We start from the raw sequence: 15,131 nt of genomic DNA, 5'->3' as shown, positions 1-15,131 counted from the left end.
TGTGCTATTTATTTTGATAAATAGATTTGTACACCCCCATACACTTATTGTTTCGCCTAACCTCAACCTAAATCTAACCCCTTAAATGTTCTGCCGTGATGGCATCCATTTCTCGTTCTACGGTAATGATTTCGTTACAAATTTTCTTGCAAATTTAGTCTATATATTCTCTCGCTAACTTGACACCGCCGTCCTTCCTAAAATGGCTACTCAAACACACTGCCTTATTTGTAAAAGCAGCCTGCGAGGCGGAGGTGTTTGATGCTTCACATGCCCAGGCTACATGCATGTAAAATGCAGCGGCCTAGCCCGCAGCAGTGATCACTATGACGATTTCAGTTGTCATCGCTGCACCTCCCAATTTCATTCAGCTAACGACAAGCATGAACCCCCAACCCTAGCTACAACCACGCTCCCCCAAATGCAGCCTCACCCTTCCACTGCCCCACACTCACAAAACTCAGGAGAATCTTCCACTATAGAACCTAGAACAATACAAGACCCATGGTCAAACCCCTGTCCAGAACTCATAGAAACCACCAGGAAAACATACACCGAAGTGGTCCACTGGAAACCGGTCTTTATGATCTTGTCAAAAAATGAAGTTGGTTATAACTTCATTGAAACCCTCAAAAGAACTTTGAACAGCCTAATAGAAAACAACAAAAATTCCTTCGCAATGCACGCAGCAATGATTTTTCCACACTTATTACTGTGCAAAACAAAGTCCGAAATTGATGGATCTTTATCCAAAACAATAGCAAGGCGACTTAAGCAATGGCAAGACGGAGACCTATATGGACCATATAACGAAGGAAGGCGCTGCAAATGCGCTTGTTGAAAGGAAGTAGAAGAAAAACTGAAACTGAAGCACAACAGTTCAACAAACTAACGAATACTGGAATATCAAGCGCAATTGCAAAACTAACAGACACATCTAAAGGCGTTCTTTCGCTCGACGAGATTGTCAAAGGTAAGACAGTAGAACAGACTCTCATAGAGAAACACCCACCATCTAAACCAATTGATGAGAACTATATTACACCAGTCTGAAACGAAACAATTCCTTTCCATCCATCGATATTTGATCAGATAAACGGTCAACATATCAAGAAGGCAGCCATGAGAACGCATGGATTGCATGGACCATCTGGCCTCGATGCAAATGAATGGAGACGTATTTTAACACACTTCGGGCAACAATCAGTTGAAATTTTAAAAACAATTGCTAAAATTGCCAAAAAAACTGGCCACAGAAGAACTAAATCCAGAACTAATGGAACCATATAACGCATGCAGATTAATACCCTTAGATAAGAATCCAGTGGTAAGACCCATAGGCATAGGAGAAGTTATGCGTAGGATAATAGGGCGAACAATAACTAAATGCCTAAGAAATGAACTCATGTCGCTCGGTTCAAACTACCAACTCTGCCTAGGACAAAAAAGTGGCATTGAATATTCGATGCACATGCTAAGAGATCAATACAGCAAAAGTTCCGCCGATTCTGTTTTACTGATAGATGCCGAAAACGCTTTCAACTCGCTGAACCGAAAGCTGGCATTAAAAAACATCGAAAATATCTGCCCTTCCCTTTTAACAGCAATTAAGAACTCCTACTCCAATCCATCTAAACTATTCGTTAACAAAAAACAATCTACTCTCAAGAAGGGACAACCCAGGGGGATCCACTAGCAATGGCCATGTACGGTCTAGCCATAATACCCCTCATAAAACTTTTATCAGTAGACGATGTAACCCAGAAATGGTACGCAGACGACGAAAGACGGAAACGCAGTCGGTCAATTAAGCAATCTACGAACCGTCCTCGATAAAATTGTATCACTGGGTAAATTTTTCGGCTACCACGTGAAAGCATCCAAGTGCCAACTCACAGTTGAGGATGAAAAACTCGGTGAAGCTCAGAAAATCTTCGCAAATACAGGAATCACTATAAAGGCAGGAGCCCGAGTGCTTGGTTTAGTTATAGGAACAGAATCTGAATCTAAAAAAGTCCTCGAATTCCAACAGAATGAGCAAATCAAAATTTTGAAAAAACTAACAAAAATCGCTAAAATCTCCCCTCAAAACATTTATGCCTGCTATACTGAGGGAGTTCAAGAAAAGCTTTCATTTCTTGCCAGGACAACGCCTAAAACTATGGAAAACTTAGAAATATGTGAAAATATTATCAAAGAACAATTATTACCTAACCTAGTCGGTAAAGACACTTTAAACCCCCAGTTCCGTGAGATATCTTCCTTACCCCTTAAAATGGGCGGACTTAACATCAAGCTGCCATCCGATCATGAAAGCTACCTAGAATGGTCTAAGGAAACATCACTAGTACTGGAATCTCAAGATCCTATTACAGCAGTAACACAGCAAGAAAAAATATGTACGAAAATCAAAAAAATTGAAACAAATCTCTTAGAACAAATTAAAAAAAAACAAACCTCATTAACTCCTTAGATGAAACAGATAAATACGCAATCGACCTGGCCTCTGAAAAAGGAGTCTCTAACTGGTTCATTGCTCTGTAACAGTCGCCTACTTCGGTCACATATGAGGCTTAAGAAAAATAGGCCCTATAACCATTGGCTCAAGAGTCAGGGACACTGTCTCTTGTGTTTTTGTACCTCAAAAACGGTCGGAGCCAATTCGGTTCACTTGCGACATGAGACTAGAACCCGTTACAGCTTAAAGGCCACTACCAAAATACCCCCCCCCCCACTCTAGAAAATAAAAACGTCCCCATACTTAGGTCTCAAAACACCCAAAATACGCGAACGCCGTTAAAAACAGGGTCGAAACAATCCGTTAAGTTACTTTTTATTGGACAGTGGAGCATTGATCCATTTCAGATGGATCAACCTAAAACTAGCCTTACCTCAACATACTTATCATAAAATGCAATCGGGAAAATTAAATTTGGTACTTACATAGCAGCACACTTGAGAAACAGAGTAATTAAGCTAATTAATAACTCTAGCATGAATATAATTGAATATAACTCAAGAAGTTTTCTAACAATGAGTTCCAATCAAAGGAAATGAGTTTTAACTTGAGAAGGTAGTTTTGGATCTGAACCATTGGGAGACTTCAGTTGTCTACCTTTCCATTGAAGGTTCACTCTGGTTCAGTTGCGTTTTGATTTGCTCTTGTGATTGTTTTGTCTCCTATATCAGATAGGACAGCTCTACTCTCGTTTTCTACGACGGAAATTGCGAATAGCAATTTCCCACTGTGTTTATTTGACAACTTTCCCGCAATTGTAATTCGGTTGTTCTGATTTTATTTTTGATATTTTCAGTTGTCGCGAGAAAACTGAACATGACAGGCTCAATTCGAATTTTTGAAAAATTAAACTTCATTCCAAAACCACGTATTTTGCATTCCTCAAGGTCAAACTTCCAGATATGACCGACTGGCACCCTCTACCACTAAGCAGATACAACTTCAACCTGAATAAATCAGAGTTCAGAGATGGTATTTACTTAAGACACGCATGGGAACCAACCAAAACCCCACTCACATGTGCATGTGGTGCTGATTTTAACTTGACACATGCGCTTCACTGTGCAAAGGATGGTTACACACAAATAAGACACAATGAAATTAGAGACACATTCGCCAACCTCATGAACGAGGTTTGCCATGAAGTCGAGATTGAGCCGAAACTTCAGCCGTTGCAAGGCGAAAGCTTTGTCAACAATTCAACTACAACTGAAGATGAGGCACGACTTGACATTAAGGCAAAGGGACTCTGGGGTTCACGATTCAGCCGCGCTTTCTTTGATGTAAAAATTTTCAACCCCCATGCCAAAACATCGCTAAAACTGCATAAGGATGCATACAAATACCACGAAACGCTAAAGAACTCCAAATATCAGCAAAGAATTTTAAACGTAGAGCAGAGTAGCTTCTGCACGCTAATTTTTGGATGCACCGGTGGCGCTGCTCCAACAGCCACGCAGACGATGCAGCGATTGGCCGAAAAACTAAGTGAAAAAAGACAAGAAAACTATCCAGAATCTATAAACTACATAAGAACTAAAATAAGCTTCGCGCTCCTGAGGAGCTGTATACTTTGTATAAGGGGGTGCAGATCGCTACGCAACGTTCAATTTATCGACAACTCCATAAGCGCTATTGTAGAGGAAGGACGGCTAAGATAAATTAACATTACGACGATGCATTTAATTGTGATTTCTGACTTCATTGCTGATATATATGCATTTTTATATCGCTGGTATGGCCCTATCCACCTTGCGGACTTAACGTAACTAAACGGAAGGGCCCCTTTTATAATTGAACTGGGTTTGGTAGAGACAGTTTAAAGCATGTGAAGCTGTGTTTAGACGCTAGCCAGTCGTTTCGTAAACTATCTTTTTTTCCGTCGGTATGTTCTTCCGGGCGAATGTTACAATTGTTTTGCGGGCCACGAGCAATTATAGTCATGCGGCACTCAGCTAAAAAAAAACAATAATATCTTACCTCGTATCGATCACTCTTCTCCTCCTGAGGAATTCCCACAGTCAATGCCTCCGTCCTTCGAGGTTTAATTTTTATTTTTTATCACTATAATTTTTTTTAACTTTTTGGATATGCCACATGGGTGTTAGCCCCACTCTTTAAGTTCTAGTGTTTGCCCCGCAGTTTTCACAAATGCAAATAAAAGTTTGAAGACATTCTTTTTATCACTAATCTTTGAAGTTATTTATTTATTATTGATTTAATTATTATTGGTTTTTTTAGCCTAATTGTTGTGATAAACTTATTAAATAGTTTCATATTTTGAGTATGCGAACCAGACGTGCAGACTCAGTATTCACAACGGATGTTGTCACAACGGATAGCGGAAACTGTGCGAAATGCAAGAAGATTGGAGAACCTGGATCACAATGGATACAGTGCGACATTTGTGATGAGTGGTTTCACAATGCCTGTTGCGGCATATTTATTTAATTATTATTGTTTTTTTAGCCTAATTGTTGTGATAAACTTATTAAATAGTTTCATATTTTGAGTATGCGAACCAGACGTGCAGTCTCAGTATCCACAACGGATGTTGTCACAACGGATAGCGGAAACTGTGCGAAATGCAAGAAGACTGGAGAACCTGGATCACAATGGATACAGTGCGACATTTGTGATGAGTGGTTTCACAATGCCTGTTGCGGTCTACCACCTGATCTTATCCCGCAAATTACTAAAGCTAAGTTACTGTTATTCAGATGCAATATTTGTTTATCAAAGAAAGCTTTACCTGTTTCTCATGATACTGTTCAACATGCTATCAAGGAAGCTCTTTCAGAGTTACCTAATACTGTTGATAAATTAGTGAAGGACAACTTATCTACTATTTTACCTGCTGTTAACACTCAGTCAAGAGTATCTACTGAGAAACTTGAACGCAAACTTGAAATTCGCATTCAGAACCTTCCTGAACCAACTGATAATACACAGTTGAAAAGAATGGAGTCTGATGAAAACCTTGTATCTGATGTACTTAAGCATTTGAATGAGTGAGATCGATATAATGTATCCTCAATTAAGCGTTTGGGTCAATTCAAATCCACTAATACACGACCTCGGTCTGTTTTGGTGAAATTTTCCAATGAATGGACTGCTAGCAAAATTCTGAAAAAAGCACAACTTCTCAAAGAATTTCGTACACCAGTGTTTATATCGAAGTCTCTAACAAGTGATGAACTTGCATTGGAAAAAATAATTCTTAAGAAACGCTGGGAATTAATCAATAGCGGAAATCCCAAGCAAGATCTGCAAACTCGGAATTTACAACTCTTTCACAAAGACATTGTCGTGGAAATTACGCGTTGTGTGGACGTTGTGTTTATGCGAAACTTGGTTAAGCTCCATTGACACAAATATTTTACCTGATACAGGTTATTACACAAATTAACAAGCTGCCCGAAAAAATGGCAATCACGGCGGAGTTGCAATACTTGTGCGTGATGGTTTGAACCTGGCGGCTTGGAACTGCCTGATTTTGATTTTGCTTGCGGCACTGTCTTAAGTACAGATCCTCAAATCCTTATCTTATCGGTTCATAATCCCCCGCCACATCAAATTATAGAGTATCATCCACACATTTATCTCAGTGTCTGGAGTTATACACTTCAAAGTTTCTGCATGATTTTCCCTGTGGTATTATTTCTATTTTTGGTGATTTCAATATGCCAGACGCGTGTTGGATATCTCACTCTGCCACTACCGCTAGTTCACAGTCTGTGATCGACAATTTCGATTCATTGAATTGTGTCCAACTAGTGACTGAGCCGACGCATATTAGCGGCAACACGCTAGATATTTTTGTTACAAATCAACCTGAGCTGTGATCAGTGAATGTGGAACCAGACCATTTTACATCCGATCATTATCCTGTTACAGTTATTTTCCATGTGTCTAATTCTGAAAGCATCACTTCTGATTTTCCTAATGACATTCCAATTTATTCTAAAAACACTTTTAACATCGATGTTTTCATGAATTCTTTAGTTATATTTGATTGCCTTTTCCAAGTTTATTTTCAAATGATTCCCACTGATTTTTATCTTGCGTGGTATGATGCTATGATAAAGTCGGTTCAGACTTCTATTTGCCTGAAACGCAAGAAAAAATCTATGTTACCATTCTGTTTTTCTAGCCATTCCGTACATCTCAGTAACAAAGTCTCTACTGAGAAGCGTAAATTGGCGAAACTCAATTTGCTCTATTCGACATTGTTGTCTGATCTTCAACGAGATTTGAATAACTCGATTGTGCTAGACAAAATTACATTACTGTCTTCTTTTCATTCACTTGATACTAACGATTGTTTCAAGTTACTTCACAAACTTTCTGGCAGCACACCAATTCCTTCTGTTGTTAAATTGGGAGCCTCATGTACTTCTACTGATAACACCAAAGCCAATTTGTTTAATATTTTTTTCTGTTCTGTGTACAAAAGCGAAACGTTTACGTATAACGTTTGTTCTGATAATATTTCCATTAACTTGCGCGAATTATCGTTTGGTGAAAGTGATGTAAATAGTTTACTTAAAAAGGTACCAGATACCACAGCAGTTGCAGCTGATGGCACTCCACCATTTGTTCTCAAATATAATGCTGATGCACTCACGCCTATGGTATATCTTCTATTCAGTCAAATTGTTACCTGCTGTATTTGGCCCGATTTTTGGAAAGAGGCGTTTATCATGCCTTTTCATAAGTCCGGGCCAAAATCTGACATTACAAATTATCGTGAAATTAGTATTTTACCGCGCTTATCGCTTTGCTTGGAAAAACTGCTTTTTAATTTCATTTATTCTAATGTTCGACACAAACTTTCTCGTAGACAGCATGGCTTTGTTAAAAAGCGCAGCACGTTGGAATATGTTGAAAATATTTACAAATGTATTGATGCCAATGAAAAGTTCTGTTCTGTATATTTTGACATTCAAAAGGCTTTTGACTCTGTGTCAAACAAACAGTTGCTGAACAAGCTGTCTTCTTTTAGTTTTGACAAAAATTTTATCATGCTAATTTCATCTTATCTTTCCAATGGCTCACAAAGAGTACGTATTAACAATATTCTATCTTACAAAGGTTACATCTCTACCGGTGTACCACAAGGAAGCATTTTAGGACCATTTTTATTCCTTATTTATATCAATGACCTCCCGGATGTTGTCAAGTATTCCTCGCCGTCTTTATTTGACCTGAAACTGCTTTATCGAGACAACTATCATGACAATTTTCAGTCTGATTTAGATTCGGTAGAGAACTGGGTAACCCAAAACGATCTTGATTTCCATCCGGACAAAACTAAATTCATTACAAACAATAGCTTTATTTTCAACCTTTATCTTAACGGGTCAGAAATATGCTCTGTTGATCATATCAAAGACTTGGGTATTTATATCTCGCCTACTTTGTCTTGGAATCACCATGTTTCTGCGAAACTTGGTAAAGCCACAAAGTGTTTTCATTATTTAAAGCGTACTGATCCTTTCAACTCACCTGTTAAAACTAAGCTTCAATTGTACATTTCTTGTGTGAGGTCCATTTTACTTTATAACTCTTGTATTTGGTACCCAAATTTATCAAAACTACGTGATTTGGATAAATTCCAGAGAAGGCAGTAAAGTGGATAATTGGTTCCACTAATTATACTGACAGTCTCGTGATGTTAAACATACTGCCTATTTGCTATCAAATTATTTTTACTGATTGTCTTCTCTTCTTCAAACTGTTACATAACTGTTACGACTTCGATATTAATGACTATGTTACTGTTAGTGAATAAATAATATGTGAATTCAACATCTCATTGAGACAAAAAGTGGAAAAAAAAGTTTTTATTCAGTTCCACTTCCAATATCGGTACCGCTCATGGATCAAGTGTCAACCTGTAAATTTCCTTGACTTTTTGCTGGATTGTTCTGTGTTTTGAGAAACCGACACAAGTGTTAAGGTGCATATCTGAGATAATCACACAACCGCAGTACTTGCAACTACATGTCTTATCGTCCGCAGATTCGTAACAGCGCTCTTTATGTCATAAAACATGATGAAAACCATTGCTGTAAAAAATACCTCTTTCTCTCCTGTGCGCAGGACTACAGTTTTGTAAGCCCAAAAAGTCATTATTGAACAAAAAATGCAAATTTTTGTGTGTTCTGCTATAAATACTTATTCCGATCCATTTCTTGAAATAAAACCCAGCCACTTTGGTAAAGTGTTCGTCTCTTTCCTTCTGTGATAACACATCGCTGAAAACATTGAGAGCATAAGAAGCAGATGAAAATATGACGCTCTCATAGAGTCTAACCGAGGACTTAAAACAAATTTTTCTGAGTTGGACTTTGGATTGTATAGAGCAAGAGGCAGCATAGGCTTTTTCTTGAGATGTTCCAGGTGCTTGGAACCTGTCAATTTAGTGGATAGCACTATGCCTAAGTATTCAAACGAATCCTTGAATTCAATTTCTGTGTTGTTGAAAAATAATTGGTCGGCCCTGGCCAGCCTTCCGCCATTTCTGTGTTTCATCACCTTAGTTTTGCCAACATTCACTCTGAGACTGCTTCTCTGGCAATATTTTTCGAGTACAAACATTGCGTTTTAAACACTGTCAACTTCGGTCGACCCAATCGCTAAGTCATTGGCGTAAAAACTCGTGAAGCAGCCTGTGCTTTCAAGTTCTGCAGATAAATCTGTTAAAAATAATGCAAACAACAGCGGTGACAACTTATCGCCTTGTGGAACGCCAATAGTCTGAGATATTTTGGTGGACAAATACCCATCCGAGCATACTTGGATATTATTTTGAACATAAAGATTGTACAGAACTTTAGTGAAGTGTACAGGGACGCCATTTCTCTGAAGCTTGGTGAATAGAAGTTGTCTGTCAAGCTTGTCAAAAGCCTTCTCGAAGTCAACATAGCAGACGTAATACCTTTTCTTAGAACGGATTCCTCTTCTAGTTGACTCAATTAGCTTTTTCGCGGCAAGTATGGTGCTCCTACCCTTTCGAAACCCATACTGCGTATCAGGAAGTAACTTTTGAAGCTCAACCCAGTTACTTAACCGATTGTATAGAATAGCAGAATAACATTTGTAAACACAAGAAAGCAAAGATATACCTCTATATGAATTTGGATCCGTTTTTTCGCCTTTTCCTTTGTAGAGTGGTTTTAAGTAAGCATCTAGCCATACAACAGGACATGTAGCATTAGTAAAACAAATATTGAATAATGTAACAAGGAATGAAAATACTAACCCAAAAGAAGATTTCAAGACTTCGTTAGTGATACCGTCGGGACCAGCAGCTTTTTTATTGGGTGAGTTGGCTACTACACGTGTTATTTCTGCTAATTTTATTTCACTGCTCATTTCGGGTATTCGCTCGCTCAATGAAGTTTGATAATCATGATAACCAGTAATTTCAGCATTCTCAGGATAAAAGTTGTACGATAACGGAACATTCAGAAGTTTATCAAAGTGATCGAACCAGGTGTCAGAACTAACAGCGCATTGCGCGATCGGTGGTTATCTGGTCTTAAGTATGGTCCAAAACTGAGATTTGTCAGACTCTGCTACGCTGAGGGTAAGTTCCTCTTTCGTTTTCTCATGAGACTGTTTCTTAGATTGGCATAATTTTTTGAATTCTTTTTTGTAACATGCAAACACACGAATATTTTCTGTATTTTCTTGTCTTCTGCAGAGATCTCATTGTCTTTTCACTTTTGCGTGGAGCAAACAACAGCTTCTGTCGAACCAGACCTTCGAGATCCGTTTCTTGGCAGCTGGAATTGACTCTCTAAATGCCGAGATGAAGTTTCCGTACCATCGATCCAACGACTCGACACACGGCGTGCTGAGGATTTTAAGTTTGTATTCTAGCTTTTCCAGATCGATTTTTCTGATATGCGGAGTCTTACTGTCAGCTCTTTCAACGTCGGTGTGAACTTTGAATCCAACGGTGCAGTGCTTTGTAGCAGAATTATCTGTGATAGTCACATTGTCTGAAGTTAATTGTAGGTTGTTTGTAAACACTAAATCAATGGCACTGCGGCCATTATGGCAGTAGTATTTTGGTGCCTGGGAGCTATTGAGACAAGCAAACCCTAATTCCCATAAGATATCCAATAAGTCCGTGCCTCTTTCGCCCCGATCCAGGCGACAGTTAAAATCTCCTGCAATGATTGTAAGCTCTTCCTTGTCGATTCTGGATAGTCCTTCGGATATGTCAAAAATGATATATTCTAGTTTTGTACAAGGTTGAAAATACGATAACAAAAAGTTCATTTTGCAGTTTTTGACTTACACAATAAGAACGTGTTGGGATCTAAAAATGATGCAGCTATTTGCTTGAAAGTTTTTACTGATCGCAATAGCGATACCGCCTGACGGTCTTCCCACATTATGACTAACTGCTGGCGAAGAATAACAGGTAAAACCAGCTATTTCTGCGTCCTTTGCGTCCATAGTCTCTCTTAACAGTAAAAAGTCGTGGGATGTGACAAAATCATTCGGTTGTAATTCAAGTGAAGTTTTCAGCCCCTCCACGTTCCAAAGCAGTGCCGATAGTCAATTTTTCTTTGTAACTCGGTTGTGCTTGATAAAATAAACCCCATCGGGATCTTCCCGTCGCACAGCTTTCAATTCTTCTGAGTTTTTTGTTTTCAAGCTGTTGGCTTTTTGTCAAGTCTTTATTGATGTAAATATTTGTGTAATGTTCGAACTCCTTGAGTTTTTTTGCCAGTTTCAGGGTGTTTTGAGCTTGCAGCTCTGATGTCAAGGAGACAAGTATCAACTGTTCTCCATTTTCGTTCACTTTACCAATTCGTTTTGTACTAGTAACGTCAATATCTGTTCCTAAGTCTGCACTCAGCTGCAGCATGAATTCTTTGTCCTTCGGTTCGTCAGCCTTTTTGACTCCACAGACAATGACGTTTTTCGCTTTCCGTTTCGACTCCGCCTCTTCCTTACGAACCCCTTGTAATAATGTGCTGTATGAAGGTGCGTTGCTTTTAGGCGCTTCGACAGTGGTGGTAGACGCTTGGAGTTGGTTCTGTAACTGTTCGATTGCTTTCTCCTGACTGTCTAGTTTTTCGGCGGCACAAAAACCGCAGTACAGTGGTAGTTTAAGGAAGTCCTTTGGCACTACCTTCGGTATCCAAACCTCAACCCACGCACCACAGCTGTCGCCCATCGAACATTTGAACCAGTGTGTTGCTCCTTCTTCTTCTTTAGCTTTTCTAACCATCGTATATAAAACTATTTAATAAGTTTATCACAACAATTACTGGTAACAGTGAATCGAGACCGGGTGAATCGAGTGAATCGAGACCGGGTAACAGATCCAGTCAGAGAATGGTATTCTCTGCAGGGATTTCAATACAATATCAATATATTGAGCTCAATATCAATATCTTCCATTCAATATCAATATCAAATAGGATGAAATTTCAATATCAATATCAATATCTAAAAGCTCAATATCTCAATATTATCACTATTTTAAGATACCAAATCTTACCCGCAAATTCTGTTCCCTTGGGAGCTTTTTCCAAAGAACAATTCATAGCGTCAATAGTGTTTTAGCAAAAGTCGACATCAACTCTACAACTACAGTCTCACAAACCAAGACTATACTCTTCAATTTCCTTAAACAGCAACTTCAATCAACCTTCAATCTCGACAATCCATGCACTTTCTTCATCAAATGCCGTTGCAACACATGTCGTTCCTGAACATTAACAATTTAACTCAAAGCTTGAATTACGCAAACTCAAAATTTCACTTTTATATGTAGTATCATTCACTAATAAAGTTTATTCCTTCTTCTAAAAAAAAAAATTAAGCCTTGAAAGACTTGAGCACATATACCAAGGACCCAGATCAGGTAGTTTTCTTGCAGAGAGAGTCTCCCTCGAAGTACACCTTACACTTTCCTTTACTTTTCACTAATTTATGGAATTCCTATGGTTTTTTGATTGGGCGAAATGATGATGGGCTAGTGTAGTAACTTCAGTTACCATGATAATTTCCGATTTAAAAAAAAACCTATGTTAATATTTGTGCCTTTCAGAACCATGTGTAATTGGTTGTCTCTTTCTCCAATGAAAAAAATGTGGTAATCGTTGCTTTCGATTTCTAAAAATTGATAAAATGTTATGAGGGTCAATCTAGTGCGGCCAGGCAGTATACTAAAGAAAATTGTAGCCCATATTTTCATTCGATCAATTTGTACTGGGCAGTGCCGGCACTCATTTTCAACCATATCTATGTGTGCTGCGAAAAAAAATGTAAAGCACCTAACTGCTATTGAAGCTCAGAATATTGATGAAGAGTTGTTCGCTTCTGGAGCTTTCAGCGTGGACCAGTTGATGGAATTGGCTGGTCTTAGTGTAGCCCAAGTTGTGTGGGCCGAATATGGGGTGAAAGTTGTTCCTATAAGCATTGATGAAAGAAGTGAAGATAATAATGTGCTTGTGCTTTGCGGACCTGGTAATAACGGAGGAGACGGATTGGTAGCTGCTCGCCATTTAAATCATTTTGGTAGGTTGTTTACGTTTGCGATTTGCAAGGGTTTTGTTACCGGGTACTTGTATAATTCTCGTTGAAAACTTCGTTCACATAATTCGCACATGTAACCCCAATGCTTGGGTTGACCGGGTCCGAGACCGACCAGGACTTGTTTTTTTACAGCACTGGCTATTTATAGCACTAGCTAGCTCTTTTTTTCTGGATATTCAGTTTTTTTATCCAGTCGGAACATCTTCATTTTGCTATTAAATCAGAACAAAGACGTATTCGGCCGAACTATTTTCCTATCTGAATCTTATGGAACAATAAATTTCTAAATTCAATTCAGCGGTAAATTTTGCAAATTTTTTGCAGAGGTAACGCCTATACTTGGGATAACGAAAGAATGGCGTTTGAATCCGGCCAGGGCCTGTTCTGTTTGCTAACTGAAAAATTTTCACTTGATAAAAAGTTCTCGTTCTATTTTTTCTCTTCATATTATTTTCCTTGTTGTTTGCTGTGGATCCCGTCACAGATTGGAAGGGCATAATTGCCCAGTGGGCGAAGATAATTCAGGACTTTGGTGGGTTCTTTCTGTAGGACATTGTAGTCAGGATTCGGACCGAAGATTTCGTTTCTGATATTCTGCAACGAAGGACATTATTTTCCTTCTTTGGCTTTGATATCACAGCATGAATTTTTCTTAAGAGTTGGTGAAAGTAGTTCAGACTCTTTAATAGGTCGCGCTGAATTTTTCGTTGGTGTAACTGATGTAGCGTGATAAAAGAGAGGAGCATTGAAGAAAGTAGCTTCACTGATCAAAGTGCGTTGAAATTGTTTGCGATCATGGACGCAAAACTCGAGCAAAGTAGGAATAGGACTGGTCCTTGTGTTTTTATGTGGTTTTAGTGAAGTATTCAAAGACCGGGTAGCTGGATTGATAGCCCTCGAAGATTCAAGGGTTTATTGAGAGACCGGACTGCGTTTATTACGTTGATTGTTATCGTGAGTTCACCGGACCATACATTCAAGCTTATTCCGTTTATCGACCGCAGATACATTTGCGGAAGCAGCTACACCATCCCAGGAGTAAGCTTCAATGGAAAAGCGAAAATCAAAAGGGAAGATTTTGCAGAACCTCTTGAAGAAATGAAGGCTTCGAAGAATCCATAAAATTGTAATCTGGCACGAAATTTATAATATTACAATAACAATCTACCTTAATAATTGATATCGACCCTGTAGTGTCCCTAAGCTTTGCGATTACTCCATTTCTTTTTTCCTAAAGTTGTTACAAAAGTGTATTTTCAACGAGAAGGAACCATAAACATCCTAGAGCAGCTAAAAAGGACTGGGATTCCCTTAGTTGACGCAATGAGGAAGCTGATTTTGAGTAGAAAACGTAAAATGGACGCCGCCTGGAAAGATCTAGCCGAAGCTCACACTTGAATTGTTTCGGAACTGAAGCTTTTTCGTTTGTGTGGAGATAAAATGATAAATTAACGACCCCACTGATCAAGCCAAAAACAAGCAGAGAAAGAAAGATTGGGAAAAAAGAAGCACCACAAATGGAAGGTGAAAAGCAAAACAATGAATTTTAAGCCGTCGAAGCAAACGAAAGCAAAAGAAATTACTAGAAAAAATTAGTCAAATCCTGTTTTTGTGCCTCCAAAAATCTTAATTGACAAGGAGGGGCATTGATAAAGAGTTGTTCGCTTCTGGAGCTTTCAGCTGGAGGGAATTGGCTGGTCTTAGTGTAGCCCAAGTTGTGTGGGCCGAATATGGGGTGGAAGTTGTTCCTGTAAGCATTGATGAGAAAAGTGAATAGAATAATGTGCTTGTGCTTTGCGGACCTGGTAATAACGGAGGAGACGGATTGGTAGCTGCTCGTCATTTAAATCATTTTGTCAGGTTTCTTACGTTTGCGATTTGGAAGGGTTTTGTTATCGGGTACTTGTATATTTTTTCGTTGAAAACTTCGTTCACAAATTTCGCACATGTAACCCCAATGCGTGGGATGACCGGGTCCGAGACCGACCAGGACTTGTTTTTAATAGCACTGGCATTTTCCTGATTAAGATCAACCTCTGTCTGC

At 38.8% G+C, this 15,131-nt stretch overlaps 2 protein-coding genes across 3 annotated transcripts in view; one reads left to right on the top strand and one right to left on the bottom strand.

The window, feature by feature from the left end:
• The window catches only part of LOC134845224 (coiled-coil domain-containing protein 113-like), a 139,264-nt gene extending 127,452 nt beyond the window's left edge, over positions 1–11,812 (bottom strand). Inside the window, exon 1 of the mRNA XM_063862138.1 lies at positions 11,788–11,812. The gene's annotated coding sequence lies outside the window, so the exon portion shown is untranslated. The remainder of the gene's footprint in view (positions 1–11,787) is intronic.
• Positions 11,813–12,603: 791 nt separating this feature from the next.
• LOC134845213 (uncharacterized) overlaps positions 12,604–15,131 on the top strand; it is a 32,999-nt gene continuing 30,471 nt past the window's right edge. For both annotated transcript variants that reach the window (XM_063862125.1, XM_063862116.1), the window contains exon 1: positions 12,604–13,069. In XM_063862125.1, coding sequence (XP_063718195.1) covers positions 12,685–13,069 — 385 coding nt within the window. In that variant the 5' untranslated portion in view covers positions 12,604–12,684. The remainder of the gene's footprint in view (positions 13,070–15,131) is intronic.

This window comes from Symsagittifera roscoffensis, chromosome 1, assembly GCF_963678635.1.
Source record: "Symsagittifera roscoffensis chromosome 1, txSymRosc1.1, whole genome shotgun sequence".
Classification (NCBI taxonomy): Eukaryota; Metazoa; Xenacoelomorpha; order Acoela; family Convolutidae; genus Symsagittifera; species Symsagittifera roscoffensis.
This window is presented reverse-complemented; position numbering and strand designations above follow the sequence as displayed.